This window comes from Ceratotherium simum, chromosome X, assembly GCF_057802395.1.
Source record: "Ceratotherium simum simum isolate JZ-2026a chromosome X, ASM5780239v1, whole genome shotgun sequence".
Taxonomy (NCBI): Eukaryota; Metazoa; Chordata; class Mammalia; order Perissodactyla; family Rhinocerotidae; genus Ceratotherium; species Ceratotherium simum.
This window is the reverse complement of record NC_141940.1, coordinates 72,141,541-72,158,115: the sequence shown is the minus strand read 5'-3', so window position 1 is coordinate 72,158,115 and position 16,575 is coordinate 72,141,541. Positions and strand designations below refer to the sequence as shown.

The following is a 16,575-nucleotide window of genomic DNA, read 5'->3' as shown; positions in this document are numbered from 1 at the left end:
AGTTAAGGGGCAAAGAGAACAAGAGGAAGCCCAGAATGAGACAGAAAAGTGCAAAAGGTTGAAGGAGATTCAATAGAGTATGGCATCACAGAAAACATCATAGTTAAGAGTTTCCAGAAAGATGAACAATAAATGAAACAGAAAGATCCCCTAAGATATGGATTGAAAAATATCTACTGAGTTGGCAATGACTTAAACTAAAGCATTTTCAGAGGAATAATAACCTAGACTGTAAAGGACTGCAGAATGAGTGGAATATAAAGAAGTGGAAGTTTGGATGAGAACGCAAGGATAGGATAACTAGAGGGAGATGAATATGTCAATGGACTACAAAACAGAACCAACAGAGAGGAAGACTTTGAAGATTACAGGGAAGAGTAGGTTTCTAGGAAGGCTGGGGAAAAGGATGGGATCAATCATCAGGAGGAGGAGTTGGCCTTGAAGAGGAGAAGAAACAGTCTTTCCTGAGACTGGAACAAGTCTTCTCCTTGAAGAGGAGAAGTCTCCAGTCTTTCCTGAGACTGGAGAAAAGGAGGCAGGGATGGGTGAAGACATAAATAAGACTGTGGTTGGGGGTTGGGAAACTGAAAAAGATCAGAATATTAAGATTATCCAGCATGAAGTAGCAGGCCAAAAATGAGGCGGAAACAAGGGATGGGGTTGAAAACAGAGATGGTTTGGAATAGTGGCTGAGAAGAATGAAAATGCAGACTAACGATAAGAACAAGGACTAACAGGAGGCACTGTGGGCCTAGCTGAGTTGGACACCATGGATTTACAGTGCGACCACTCTGCTTATTTGTGTTTTTTCCAAGTAGATTGTAGCAGGCCAGGTACAAGATCAGAAAATGCGGACAGTAAGATTGATCTGGGGCGATGATTTTTCTAGTGGGTGTAGTAGAAGTATGGTACACTGGTGATTAAGATTATTTAGATGATCGACCAAAAGAGGTAGGGAAGGGCAGCCTAGGAGAAAATAGAGACAAGTGTAATGGGGGGGAAAAGAAAACTGCAATAATATGTAACTATGACCAGAGATTGGGATTTTTTGGAATGGAAGATATCTGAGGTGGAATAGTTCTAAAGTTTGGTCCTCAAGGTGAGTGGCTAAAGTAGAGGTGGAGGGAAAGGTCATTAGGGTATGGATATCCAAGAATTTTGAGGCTAAAATTTTAGATGGCACTTACTCCAATGCTGAAATCTAGCACTATGGCAGGAGTTGGGGAAGAAGAGGAAGGCTGTGAGCCAAGCCTCAAAGTCTTCAATGAATGAATTAGAGCAACCAGGAGATCAATATAGCCAGATGGCATAAGCCTCAAAGGAGAACAAGCTTTCTCATGGAAGGTGAAGAGTAATGGCCTTTTATATAATGTTTGCCATATACATTGATAAGCAAAGACTATCTGTATGACCACATAGGATGCCAACTATAAGTAGGTTTAGAAAACACATAGGATTATTTTCCATATAGAACCAACCTCAAAGTCAAGTGACTGGAGACATTTCTGAGGAGCGTCACAGAAGGACTTAGTACCATATTGAACAGTGCTGTTGGATAGTCAAAAATCACCTTGAGCTTTCTACCCTAGAAGACTAGGATAATAGTGATGTCATTGAGAGAGACAAGGAAGGTGGAAAGATCTGCTTTTCTTGGGAGAGGTAAAAGGATGGGATAGAGACAAAAGAGGTCAGTTTTGCATTTGAAGTATAAGTGTTTTATAGGTATTGGGACTAGAAATCTTAATGTGTTTATAGAGCTTAGCCCAGGGTTTTGCATAGAGTAGATACTTCAAAATTTAAGTTGATTGTTAGGAACAAAAAATAAAGGTTTGGAGTACTCTCCAAAGAGGTAATAGTTGGAGCCATGGAAGCAAATTTATTACGAAGGAAGCAGCCCTAGCAAACTAATACAGGGTTGTAAATACAGAAAAACAAGGGTATAAGATTAAGTACACAACTATTATGATGATATGATAAAACAGGAGTACTAGCAGAAAAAGCTCAGAAGGAAAGCAGAGATAATCAGGAGGCTACAATACCATGATGATGAAAAGAAAAGAGTTTCTAGAAGTAAAGAGTGGTTAAGAGTGTCAAATATCATATTTATTAAGCATTTGCTCATGATTAATAGCAGTGTTGAAACCAATCAGAATCAAGTTCATTCTACATTGTTTTTTTTGTGTGTGTGTGAGGAAGATCAGCCCTGAGATAACATCCATGCCAACTCTCCTCTTTTTTTGCTGAGGAAGACTGGCCCTGGGCTAACATCTGTGCCTATCTTCCTCCACTTTATATGGGACACCACCACGGCATGGCCTGACAAGCGGTGCCTCGGTGCGCGGCCAGGGTTCTGAACCCGGGCTGCCAGCAGCGGAGCACGCACACTTAACCGTTACGCCACAGGGCTGGCCCCATTCTATACTTTTTGAAGCCTAACAAAATGCATGATAAAGAATAAAGTCATCATTTACTGGCCCAAACCGGATCTTGAAAGTTTCTGCTGCTGAGAATAAGAATACATACCTTGAACCACAACATCTGGCTTTGGTACAGTAGAAAATCTACGATTCAGGGGATCGATTTCTCCAGGAGCTAAAAATCCCTAAAGAAAAACCATAAAAAGACAAATTACAAATGATTAGATCTCACAAAAAAAAGAAGCTAATGTTTGAGGAGAAACAACATATCAATACCATAATCTGCACCATAACATGTGAGAAGCAGGTATGGAAACAAATACCTTCACTGCATGAAAATGTTTGAACTCTTGAATTCACATACAAATTGATTTTATTTGGAGATAATTTCTAGTGGCTGCCACATATCCTTTTTTGGAAATAAATGATAACCAGAAAGTTTTTCATTACATCTCCACCTTCTCTGGATGTACGTGATTAGACCACAACGCTTATTATCAATAATTTAGGTTATTAGTCCTATTGCTTTCTCATTTATTCACGTTCGTCTGCTATGCTTTCTGCTCAGCAGACATCTTTTGACTTGACTTGAGTTTCTGTCCTTGATGAAATGGGATGAACTCATCCATTTTGCCCTTAAAAATACCATTCATTTCCTCTTTTTTTCATAGCATTTGATTTACTCTAATTGAATGAGAAAGTCACTGGGTATGGATTACTTTAAACAAATCATTCTGCCCATTACTGCTACATTCATAATAATGTCTACTAAAGATAATCAAACCTTTATGCTGTACACCTGAAACTCATAGTGATAGATGTCAATTATATCTCAATAAAACTGGGGGGAAAAAACCCAAAACAGAACAAACAAAAACAGCTGCAGAAAATAAATAGTCATACATGAACAGGTCAAAGAGTCTGGCTCAGAAAGGATAGCTAAGTCCCACCCTAGATCCTCGAGGAGCCTGGGTTATAGCTTACCATAATAATCTAAAATGGGGAAATAGATTTGTCAGTAAATCTGGAAAACTATGAGAAAGGTAACCCTTCTTATAGGCTCAAAATGTCACAAATAAGCTAGACATAAAGGGAGAAATTCCCAGGTGCCTCATTAAGAGCTGTCTCAACAGAATTTAATATAAGGAACATTTAAAGAGCGCCTTATGAAAAAACAAAAAACTATGATGTTCCCAACCACTTGTCATGGTGCCTAAAATTATCTTATCAGTTTATTCAATTAAAGAATAAAACATTATGTTGCTTGGAAGAGTTAGCACTTAAATCCATTATCAGTCATTACTATCTAAGCACAATTGCATTCATGAGTCACCAGGCAAGGCACTAGGGGGCGTTCTGAAAAGGAAAGATCTAGGGCCTGATCCCAGAGCAGCTCCAAGTATACTGCCAAGGTAGGAAGCCCTGGGCAGCACAGGGGACATGGTTGCCGGGGGAAAGATTTTTGTCAAGGATTGGCCATGCTCCCACTCTAAGGACTTGGAGGAAAATCTATAATTAAGGCAGAATACATATCCTTTAGATTTAATGAGCTACTCACAAATCTGATTATGGTGACTACAGCAGAAAAACCGTGAAAGAACCTTGAAATTTCCCCTTACCTCTGCCATCAAGCTTCCTAAGATGTATAGAGACTGACCCCACATATGAGGCAACTTGCCCATGGGGACTCGGTCCACAGTGTGAGGATTTTGATATTCTTCATCAACCTAAAAGAAAAGATAAAGAGGCTACGTGAAGGGTAACGGAAGGTTTAAGATACCAGTCAACAAAAAGGCTGAGTCTGGATTGTGATTCATACCCTATAAAACAGTCATATATGCAATACACTGAAAAGTCAAGCGTTATGACTACAGTCTAGGGCAGTGCTCCTCTAACTGTATGCGGATACAAATCACTTGAGGATCTTATCCATATCTACTGACTGAGTAGGTGTGGGGGAAGGCCTGAAATCTGCATTTCTAACAAGCTCTCAGGTGATGCTGCTGATGTTGCTAGGAGCTTAATCCACCCTTCCCCACCAGAATGGAAGACTGCATCTCTCCCTTGGCTAATGCTCTTACTGGCTAATTACTCCCAACTGGCATTTTGGGAAAATGGAGACATACTTCATTTTCCAAGCCTGATCTACTCAAATAATCCCAGATTATTGGCCTCAAAGCAGAGAATACCAAATTCTGAGAGTTCATACAGAACATCACTCTAATTCTAACTGCTGATCTCCCTATCATTCTCAACCTTAAGGTGGGTCTTTTTTTTTTTTTTTTTTTTTACTCAATCTCTGAACAGTTTATTTTAGTTTTTTAAATTGAAGTTCGGTTGACATACAAAAAGGCCATATATATTTAATGTATGTATCTTGATGAGTTTGAGGATAAGTATACACCCTTGAAACTACCACCATAAGGTTTGGTCTTGCCCTTGTCTGGCTATGCAATAGTGCCATAACTGAGACTGCTTTAAAAATTTATTTTCAAAGGAATAAAATCATATTTTTATTGTCCTATACATAAAGACAAACTTTTAGGACATTAAAATCAGAAGATTAAAAATTATTTGACTCAAACGAGGCAGTCCTATCGAGGTACTGATCCTCATGTTACCAGACTGTCCAGCTCACCTTGTCAGGAGGAACACTGTATAGCTCTGGCAGAAGTGGGACTCCATTTTTGCCCTTGATGAGGACTGCTTCGAGAGCCTCTCTATATTCTTGAACCTGTAGATAAAAGAAAAGGAGAAAAAAATTTATAGAGTTCCCTTTGTGGACCTAGGGGAGGGTTGTAGCCAAAGAAGGTCCTATTGCAAAGGAGCGTATTCACCTAGTAAACAGGAGAAGAAAGGGATGTAGCATTTACTAAATGCTTATTGTAGGCCAGATATATGCTAGGAGTTTTGCATACTTTAACATATTTAATTTTAATAACTATCCTAGAAGGTATGTTTAAAGCCTTTTTACAGGGAAATTAAGGTTCGAAGAGGTTGTGAACTTGTGGAAGATCACACAGCAAGTGCAAGGATGAACCCAAATTTGAGCCCAAGTCAGCCTGCCTCCACAGGCCTGTTTTTATCCACTATGTACCACCGTAAGTATAGCTTCTTGACTTTACACGTACTGGCTTTTAAAATTGTATTTTACCTGCCAAATTAAGTTTCTATTGCAGTCAAGTTTACATTTTTTTCTTAACAATTTGCTGTAGATTAATAATAGATAAAAAGTAAAAAAAAAACCAAAAATATTATAATTTATGGTGGAAAAAATATAGTCAGTTCTGCTGTAACAGTTGTTTTGAAAACACAAATTTGTTCCAACGCATCTGCCATATTAGGGAACGATTTGAGCGTAACATGAATTTCACATTTACTTATGCACAATTTCGAACTGAGAACGCACTCAGCTAACTGAGCCATGTAAGAATACACAAAATACACACATGTACACACCTTAGGAGGACAATGAACCACACCCATCCATATGTGGTGCTACAACTTTCCCTCCAATTTCAGGTAATCCTCCTTCCACCTCTTCATAATAACTCCCAAGCCGCTCCCTTCTCATGGCAACCCTGACTGCATGGCTCTGTGCCTTCCCTTCTCTTTAATTTCCCCCTCTTTCTTCTCAGCCTATCTTTTATTCTTCCTTTCTGTTTTATGTTCTTTTTCTCTTTTCTCTCACCCTTTTGCTATCTCTCTTTTGTTCTCTTCCTCTGGCACACAGGGTGGCGAGCCCAGGAGCCCGGCAGGTGAGCTGGCAGGAACGTGAGCGCACACATCCATAAGCAAACTTCTGGCCTTTTTCAAGGTACAAGTGCCACATCTATTGTGGTATTTATGTGTTTCTTTCTTTTCTTTTTTTTTTTGTGGTGAGGGAGATTGTTCCTGAGCTAACATCTGCTGCCAGTCTTCCTCTTTTTGCTTGAAGAAGATTGTCCCTGAGCTAACACCTATGCCAATCTTCCTCTGTTTTGTATATGGGATGCTGCCACAGCATGGCTTATGAGTGGTGGTGGCCGGGATGCAAACTCACGAACCTCAGGCCGCCAAAGTGGAGTGTGTGAACTTAACCACTATGCCACCAGGCCGGCCCCTTTATGTGTTTCTTAACCATTTAATATGTATAAAGCTGTGATACTGTTTTTATTAGGTTCCTATCATTTTGTATGTATTCCTGACAAACTTTTTAAGTGTTGTGCTCCAATGCCATTTTCCTATAAGCCCTATAGTTTTTACTTCTCGAATATGCAGAGCATGGTGATATTTTAGGAACATATGTCTCATTATAGCCAAACTGACTGTACCTTGCGCTTATGGCATGTCTTTATCTGTGAAATTCAAAGAATTTTAGGGATATCTTCTTCTTCAATAAAGAAAGAAAAACTATTCTCATCGTATGTACAGAGAAACTAAAGAAGTCAATGATAATACTTGGGCTACCCAATAATGGTCAGTAGTGAAGCCAGAAAAAAAAAGAATAAAAAGAATCCAGGTCTTCCAACTCTTCTTCCCCGCCCCAGAGTTCAAAAGAACCTGAATGTGCTTTGTACTTAGTAGGCACATTTGATAAATAAATTTTTCTCTGAGAAGCAAAGTTTTCGATAAACAATTCTGTGAAATTTGGTGACTGAGAAAAATGGCAGAATCAAAACAGAGTAGTCAAAATAGGGCAGGTTGTTTCTACTATTGTTTATCTTATTTGCTTGCTCAAAAAAGGATACTCTATAATTTATTAAAATTTAGAGTAAAATACCATTTTGTGGCCCCTGACACTTTAGTGTAACCCAATTATCTAAATTCATATTGGCAGTTACAGATTAATATTGGCCAAAGCATTCAAATTACACAAAATTATATTTTATGTAGCCAAGTATAAGAGACTTCCAAATGCACTAGATTTATGTACAAGTTTAGACCACAGCCAATTTGTAAAATGCCTGACACTAAACTTACTTGATTAAATTTCCCAGTCTCACTGTTTTCCAAGATGGTTTCTAAACTACTTTATTCATGTAGCTCAAAAAGCAATGATGACCGTGTTTTTCGGGTAAGTACAGGGTAGGAATGGGTTGTTGTTGTTGTTTGGGGTTATTTTTGGCTAAAGTCAGAACATCATTTCCAAGATTTATTAAAAAAAAAAGACATACGAAGTCAGGAGGTAAATTCAAGTATCTCTAATGACTGAGGCAAGTGGACAGGGCTTGCTATTTTGCTTTCTATATTTGTTAAAAGCCAAGTCTGAGTGATGGCAATATCCAGGTCTTCTAACTGTTAACCTAGTGCTCTCAAATACTAGTCTCTAGAAGACAACCCCGTCTCCTCCCTATTAGGGAAGACTTCCATTTGGACATAGGGTCGGCACTGCCATTAACTGAAAGAGAAAGACATAAGAACATTCTGCTGAAAAGCTCTTTCCCCAGTGCATTACCTGTTCTGCATTGCCACTGAAGACCCCATCAAGGATAAAGTACGTCCAGAACAATGGCCATTCACATTCAATGTTTTCAAATAACTTCAGCTCAGCTGGTTCATAGTACAGACGTTTGGGATCCTGGTAAAAATACAATAAACAAAGTCTGTCTTATCACTTCAAGGTCAGATGCACATCTTTAGCTCAGGGGTATTACAATATAGCCTTTCACTACTGATAGTTTGTTTCAGAGAAGGCAGAGCATGTGCATACTCCCCTCCCTAAGCAAGTACTTTGTGATATGACTTCTAACTAGAACTGAGATAATAATAACACTATAGGCAAGCGTATGAAGAAATGAGATTAATTTGTAACAAAGTTGAGTTCGGTTTTATATTTGAGGTAGCAGCGGAATATACAAATAGAAACGTTTACGAGGACAGCAAGAGATGAGGGTTTGGGAATTATCCTCATAGAGGTGACACATGAAGCACAACTTATAAATGTAGTACCTACATATAATGAACAAATGGCCCAAGAATAGAATCGTGGTAAACCCTCAAAGTTTGGTGAGGGAAGGACAGAAAGAGAAGAATCAGGATGGTGTAGTGTTGTGGAAATTAAAATAGGAAAAGAATTTCAAGAAAACGTAGGGGTAAGTAACAGTGACGTACTAAAGAAAAGTCAACGAGAATAAAGATTGAGAAAAGGCTATTGGATTTGTCACTTAGGTGATTATGATGATGTTTCAGAGCATAATTTTAATAGATTGGTAGGGGAAGAAGTCAACAGGGATAAAGAATAAAGTGGAAGAGAGGAAGTAGACCAGAAGACTCTGAGCTCAATGATTCAAAAAAAAATTATAATGGCTCTTGACCAGCAAACCTAAGCCTTAAACGAGATGTTTACATTGCCAATGAAAGTGCTTCTTATTGATCATTCATTCCCTTTAGTAATACTTAATTTTCTCCACTGATATTTCCAAGGAAAATTTTTGACAAGTGGAACAAAATAAAGTTAACTTTTGAAGATCAAGTACTGTTTAGAACTAATCAACTGCAAAAGGTGGAAGGGGGCCAGAAAGATCTACTGATGGAAAGATTTTTTCCCTTTGTAATTATATGCTATTTCCACTTAAACTTTCATCCACTGATTTAAGCATCCAACAGTAGCTCTTTCCTGAAACTAACCAACTGCAAGAGGTGGAAGGACTACACTTTCCTGTATTTTATTTAATCCTGAAAGGCTCACAAACAGAACTTGGCAACTAAGCCCAACAAAGGTAGCAAACATCAGCTATTGTTACCCTATTTAGTGACTATTTTAAGTATCATCAGTGAGGTAAGTATTTTCTCTGAATGAGGCTGCAGAGAGTAGTGACCATTCTACCTTGGACTCATTTTGGAGAAAAGAAACCTACCTCTTTAGGGGTTTTATATCCATCTCGTAGAAAGCGACAGCAACCATAACGACCCTGGGAATGCAGAAAAAAAGGTTAGAAGCATGTACATCGGTACAGCCATATAATCAATCAGAAATACATCCTTTGCAACAGCTACATGCCCCAACTTATCACCGATACAGATACGATACTTAAAAAAATAATTTAAAAAACCCCTGATATCAGCCCAGCAGCAGAAACTGATTTCAGCAATGTGATTTCAAGTGAGGGCTAAGTTACAGGCTCTTCTCTAAAGCAAAGTTCCTAATATTATCCCCTCCATGGCCTTCCATCATAGAGTAAGCCTGTGACAGCCCAATTACTAATCTACGTGGTCCTGCTCACACAGCTCATAAGAGACCATAGGCTTTAAAAAAAAAAAAAAAAAAGAAAGAAAACATTTTAAAAATTGAGATATTTTGAGACTTGAGACTTACAGAACAGTTGCAAAAACAGTACAGCAAGTCTATATACATACCCTTCAACCACTGACCCCTTATGTTAACATCTTATATAACAATAGAACATTTAGCAAAACTAAAAAATTAACCTTGGTACAACACTATTAACCAAAGTACAGAACTTATTTGGATTTCACCAGTTTTTCCACTAATGGCTTTTTTCTGTTCCACTATCCAATTCAGGTTCCCACTGCATTTAGTTGTCATGTCTCCTTAGTCTCTTCCAGTCTGTAACGGTTCCTCAGTCTTTCCTTGTTTTTCATCACCTTGACACTTTTAAAGATTGTTCATCAGTTATTTTGTAGAATATCCCTCAATTTGGTTTTATCTGATATTTTCTCATGATTAGACTGAGGTTATGCATTATTGGGAAGGATACCACAGAGGTGCTGTGCACTTCTCAGCACCCTGTATCAGGAGGCACATGATGTCAATGTCTTATAAATGGCGATGTTAACCCTGATCACTTGGTTAAATCACTGACACAAGTCATACTCAAGGCCCCAAAAGTTACTAATTTCCCCTTGAAGTCAGAGCCCTAAAGAAAAGAAAAGCACATACAGACCGTACCTGAAGCTTGGTGATGATTTCCTGTTTTGTTAGCTCCACCAACTGGTTATCCTCTACTGCAAAGGCTGGGAAGGAAATAACTGAAAGTAGACTAGCATCAACCTCTTTGGATGTTGAAGCCCGGGGGAGTATCGAATTAAGGATAGACTAAGAGAAAGGAAGTCAAATGTGGCACATTAGTAAATAACTCAAGACTATAAAATTAACAGCTTTAGTTTCAAAAGATTTATGTGGAAGAGGCTCATTCAGAATAAAATCTAAACATTATTCAACAGTAAGAGCTTAGAAAAGTAGATATTTCTGTAAGTCATCCCTTATCTTAATCCTGCTCTCAATGCTTCCCAATCCTGATTCTTAAGCAGCTACTAGTGGATAAAGACTACTCTAACATCATGATCCCACCCACAATCCTGTCACTCCATTAGCAACTATTTAAGCATAAAGAGAAGAGAAAATGTAGCTCAGCTCCTATAACCCTGACATTTATCTTTCCCATGGAAAATTTTGTTTTTAAAATTAAAAGGTGAGTTTATATTCAATAGAACACTGTAGGTGTCTGTGGTTTGAAGAAGAGGAGAAAAGTCATCCCGACAATGAGAAGAACCTTCATCTTTCAATACAGAAAGTAATCCTAAACAAAACTGAAGACACACATTTACCACTTAAACAGTCTAATCTCCAAACATCTAACCCTAGAGCCAACTGAGGACCACAGAATGTTTCAGAGCCACTATCAAGAAGAACACTAAAAACCAATCACCTATTGTTCTCTTGGTATATTTAGAAAAGGAGATACTCAGGAGCAGAGCCCACAGACCTTGATATGACAATAGTGGAGAATTCCACATACTACGGTGGGATCCCTTTATACTCCTGGGTGAGAGAACAGGACTATGATCTATGTTATAGCTCATGCTATATTAGGGCTATCTCATTCAGATCTCATTATTCTAAAGCCCATGGTAAGTCTGAGTCTGAGTAAGAATAAATTTTCTTTTGTCTTTTTTTTTGAGGAAGATTGGCCCTGCGCTAACATCTGTTGCCAATCTTCCTCCCCAAAGCCCCAGTACATAGTTGTGTATCATAGTCGTAGAGTTGTAGCTCTTCTATATGGGACACCGCCACACCCAGGAATCAAACTGGCAAACCCCAGGCTGCTGAAGCTGAACGAGCAAACTTAACCACTACGTCACTGGGATGGCCCCTAGAATAAATTTTCTATAACATGGTCCATTATTCTCTTACCTGGCAGTGTTGCACTTCATCAGCCAGGACATGGATAACTGATTGGGGCCCACCTTTCACACCAAATAGGTCCAGTTCATCTAATGCTTCCAGGGCTGCCTGTGAGGAGCAAAGAAGGAAAGGACAACTTCGGCATTAGAAAGATATATATTTCTTTTCCCTGTACCCCAGTATATCAATGCACATGATGTCATTTTGAATATGTTCAGCATGGGGCTGGCCCAGTGGCGCAAGCAGTTAAGTGCACGCACTCCACTGCAGCAGCCGGCCCGGGGTTCACCAGTTCGGATCCTGGCATGCACTGATGCACTGCTTGACAAGCCATGCTGTGGCGGCGTCCCATATAAAGTGGAGGAAGATGGGCATGGATGTTAGCCCAGGGCCAGTCTTCCTCAGCAAATAAAGAGGAGGATTGGCAGATGTTAGCACAGGGCTGATCTCCTCACCAAAAAAAAAAAAAAAAAAAAAAAAGTAAAAGAATGAATATGTTCAGCAGAACAGAAAACACAATAACATTCTTTATTTCCAAGGACCTCTGAGTTTTTCCTTGTCTCCCATATTGTCCTAGAGACAGTTAAGATAGAGGTTGTAGCTATCCTTTCATGATAAAAACTCTCAAATTCAGTACAGAAGGAACATACTTCAACATAATAAAGACCATATACGACAAACCCACAGCTAACATTATACTTAATGGGGAAAAATTGAAAGCTCTTCCTCTAAGATCAGGAGCAACACAAGGGTGCCCACTCTCACCACTCTTATTCAACATAGTACTGGAAGTCCTAGCCAGAGCACTTAGGCAAAAAAAAAAAAAAAAAAAGGAAATAAAAGACATTCAAATCGGAAAAGAAGAAGTAAAATTGTCATTATTTGCAGAAGATGTGATCTTACATATGAAAAACACTAAAGACTCAACCAAAAAACTGTTGGAACTAATCAACAAATTCAGTAAAGTTGCAGGACATAAAATCAACATACAGAAATCAGTGGCGTTTCTGTACACTAGCAACAAAACATCTGAATAAGAAATAAAGAAAACTATCCCATTCACAATAGCATCAAAAGCAATAAAATACTTAAGAATAAATTTAACCAAGGAGGTGAAAGATCTGTACACCGAAAACTACAAGCCTCTAATGAATGAAATTGAAGAAGACACAAATGGAAAGATATCCATGTTCATGGATCAGAAGAATTAATACTGTTCAAGTGTCCATACTACCCAAAGCCATCTATAGATCCAACACAATCCCTATCAAAATTCCAATGGCATTTTTAACAAAAATAGCAAAAACAATCCTAAAATTTGTATGGAACCCCAAATAGCCAAAGCGATCATGAGAAAGAAGAACAAAGAGAGAGGAATCATACTTCCTGATTTCAAACGATACTATGAAGATTTAGTAATTAAAATAGTATGGTATGAGCATAAAAATAGACACATAGACCAATGGAACAGAACAGAGAGCCCAGAAATAAAACCCTATTTTACAGTCCATTAATATTTGACAAGGGAGTCAGGAATACTCAATGGGGAAATGACAGTCTCTTCAACAAATGGTGCTGGGAAAACTGGATAACCACATGCAGAAGAATGAAATTGGACCCCTATCTTACACCACTCTCAAAAATTAACTTGAAATGGATTAAACATAAGACCCGATACTGTAAAACTCCTAAAACAAAACATGGAGAAGAAACTCCTTTATGTTGGTCTTGGCAATGATTTTTTAGATATGACACCAAAAGCACAAGCAACAAAAGCAAAAATCAACAAGTGGGAGTACATCAAACTAAAAAGCCTCTGCACAGCAAAAAAAGCAATCAAAAAAATGAAAAGGCAACCTACGGAATGGGCGAAAGTATTTGCAAACCACATATCTGATAAGAGGTTAATATCCAAAATATATGAGGAACTTATATGACTCGGTAACAAAAAACCAAATAATTTGATTAACAAATGGGCACAATAATTGAATAGACATTTTTTCAAAAGAAGACATACAAATGGCCAACAGGTACATGAAAAGATGCTCAACGTCACTAATCAACAGGGAAATGCAAATCAAAACCACAATGAGGTATCACCTCACACCTGTCAGAATGGCTATTATCCAAAAGACAAGTGATAACAAGTGCTGGCAAGGATGTAGAGAAAAGGGAATCCTTGTACACTTGGTGGTAATGTAAATTGGTTGAGCCACTATGGAAAACAGTATGGAGGTTCTTCAAAAAATTAAAATTATAACCACCATATGATCCAGCAACCCCACTCTTGGGTATATATCTAAAGGAAATGAAAACAGGATATCAGAGATATATGCACTCCCATGTTTATTGCAGCCTTACTCACAACTGCCAAGATATGGAAACAATCTAAGTGTCCGTCAACAGATAAACGGATAAAGAAGATGTGGTATGTATATATCTACAATGGAATATTATTCAGCCATGAGAAAGAAGGAAACCCTGTCATTTGTGACAACATGGATAGACCCCCTTGCAGGAATTATGCTAAGTGACATAAATCAGACAGAGAAAGACAAATATTGTATTATATCACTTATATGTGAAACTTAAAAAAACTGAACTTGTACAAACAGAGTAGAATGGTAGTTACCAGGGGCTGGGGGCTGGAGGGTGGGGGAATTGGGGAGATGTTGTTTAAGGGTACAAACTTGCAACCCGTAGATAAATGAGTCCTGAAGATCTAATGCACAGCACAGTGATTACAGACAACAATACTGTACTATAAACTTCTAAGCCACTGAGAGACTAAATATTAATTGCTCCCACCACAAAAAACAAATGATAATCATATGATGTGATAGAGGTGTTAGCCAACGCCTCAGTGGTAATCATATTGCAATGAATAAATGTACCAAATCAACACGTTATACACCTCAAACTTACACAATGTTATATGTCAATTATATCTCAATAAAAATAAATTTTTTAGAAAGAGGGAGATTATAGCATTATCAAGTCAAGCATGACACAAAACATAATTTGAACATGGCACAGATGAATTTATAGTAAACCATTCTTTTGGCAGGGGGGCTGCAAGTATGATACCAGCACATAGGAAATGCTGGAAGTTGTGCAGATATAAGAAATTAAAATACAACAACCATTAGGTATTGCCATACAGCTGAGTTTCCATAGAGAAGTGAATGCCCTAGGAAGATACAATGTTTGACTTAAAGATGAAAATTATTCGTCACCAAGGCAAAAGATGAGTTTCCAAGTTTTTTAAAAAATAGAATTTACTTATTAATTTCTTGCTTTTCTGATTATAAAAGTATAATACTCCTTACAGAATATTTTGAAAACATAGAAAAGTATAAAGAGGGCAAAAAAATCACCCAAAATAATTGCTGTTAACATTTTTGACATGTTTCCTATTAGTTTTTTTCTATGCATACGTCTATAGTTGAGATCACATTTGATAGAAAAGTTGGTTAGGATACTATAGCATAAGTGCTTCTCCATGTTATGAAAACTCTTTATTTCAACATAATATTCCCTCATATGGCTGTAATAAAGTTTATTTAATCATTTACCAACTGTTGGAAATTTAGGTTGCCTTTAATTGTGTGCTATTAGAAACAGAGCTTTGATAATATCTCTTGCTAAAATTATAAATTCCTCAAAGTCAGGGACTGTGTTTTCACGAATGCCTAGCACACAGCATGGCACATAGTAGGCTCTTAAATGTTGTTGACTAACAGAATAATTATTTGTTTTCATTTTGAGTTATTTTCTAAGCATTAATTCCCTGAAGCAGAATCACTGGGTCAAAAGGTATGAACAATTTTTAAAACATAATGTGAAATTGCTTTTCATGTAAATCGTACCAATATAACTATCTCCAGCAGTGTATGACAGTACCTTCTTTAATGCAAACAAAGTACTATCTTAAAATTTTTTTCCCTAATTTGATAGAAAAAAATGGTGCCTGTTGCATTAATTTGCTAACAAGGTTGAATATTCTTTCAAGTTTTTATTGGTTATTTGTAGTTCCTCAATTATGAGACAGAACTGACTTAGTCTTTGAGATAGTGGGCAGCTCTGGAAAGTTTCTCTGGAGAAATGACATCTAAACTGAGACCTAAAGAGTAAACAGAAATTGGCCAGGCACAAAACACTTATTAATTACAAGGGGAAAAACAGCAAATTTACAGCAGAGAAATGTGGCAGATACTGCGTTAATGAAGTCATCAAACTTAACATCAACAGTAATGGGACAAATCTACATCATGTACTTCCTGATGATATACTGAGGACACAGCATCATCTCTGTGGTATTCTTGCAATAAATGCATAATTTGAATCAAATCATGAGGACATATCACACAAAATAAGTCTCAGGGACATTCTATAAAATAACTGGCCTGTACTCTTAAAAAAAAACCAAGGTCATAAAAGGCAAGTAAAGTCTGAAGTATTATTTCAGATTAAAGGAGGCTAAAGAGGCATTACAACTAAATGTAATATGTTATCTTGGATTGGATCCTGGATCACAAGGTGGGGTTTTTCCCCCCATAAATGATATTGGGACAATTAAAGAAATTTGAATGGGTCTGTGGATTAGGTGGTAGTATAATGCCAGTGCTCATTTCCTGATTTTGATGACTGTGCCACAGTTATGGAAGAGTCTTGAGGAAATTCACACCGAAGTATTTAGGAGAAATGGGGCACCATGTCTGCAATTTACTCTCAACTGGTTCAGAAAAAATAACGTGTGTGTGTGTGTATGTATGTGTGTAAATAGAGAGAAAGATAAGGCAAACGTTAACAAGTGGGGGACGTGGATAAGAGTATATGGGAATTCTTTGCACAACTCTTGCAATTTTCCTCTGAGCCTGAAATGATTTCAAAATAAAAAGTAAAAAGAAGTTTCAGTAGTTAAAAGTTTTTTTAATTGATGTTTTAATAGTTTTTAACATTGTGAAATTTTGGGTTGTACATTTTTGTTTGCCCATCACCATATATACGTCTCCCTTCACCCCTTGTGCC

The 16,575-nt window shown here is 37.7% G+C and overlaps 1 protein-coding gene across 5 annotated transcripts in view; it reads right to left on the bottom strand.

The window, feature by feature from the left end:
• Positions 1 to 16,575, bottom strand: part of PHKA1 (phosphorylase kinase regulatory subunit alpha 1) — a 119,967-nt gene that overhangs the window by 80,483 nt on the left and 22,909 nt on the right. For all 5 annotated transcript variants that reach the window (XM_087427796.1, XM_004439826.3, XM_004439827.3 and 2 more), the window contains 7 exons: positions 11,554 to 11,652; positions 10,309 to 10,455; positions 9,257 to 9,310; positions 7,855 to 7,977; positions 5,056 to 5,151; positions 4,037 to 4,144; positions 2,524 to 2,602 (listed from right to left, as the gene is read on the bottom strand). In XM_087427796.1, the coding sequence (XP_087283922.1) occupies positions 2,524 to 2,602; positions 4,037 to 4,144; positions 5,056 to 5,151; positions 7,855 to 7,977; positions 9,257 to 9,310; positions 10,309 to 10,455; positions 11,554 to 11,652 (706 nt within the window). The remainder of the gene's footprint in view (positions 1 to 2,523; positions 2,603 to 4,036; positions 4,145 to 5,055; positions 5,152 to 7,854; positions 7,978 to 9,256; positions 9,311 to 10,308; positions 10,456 to 11,553; positions 11,653 to 16,575) is intronic.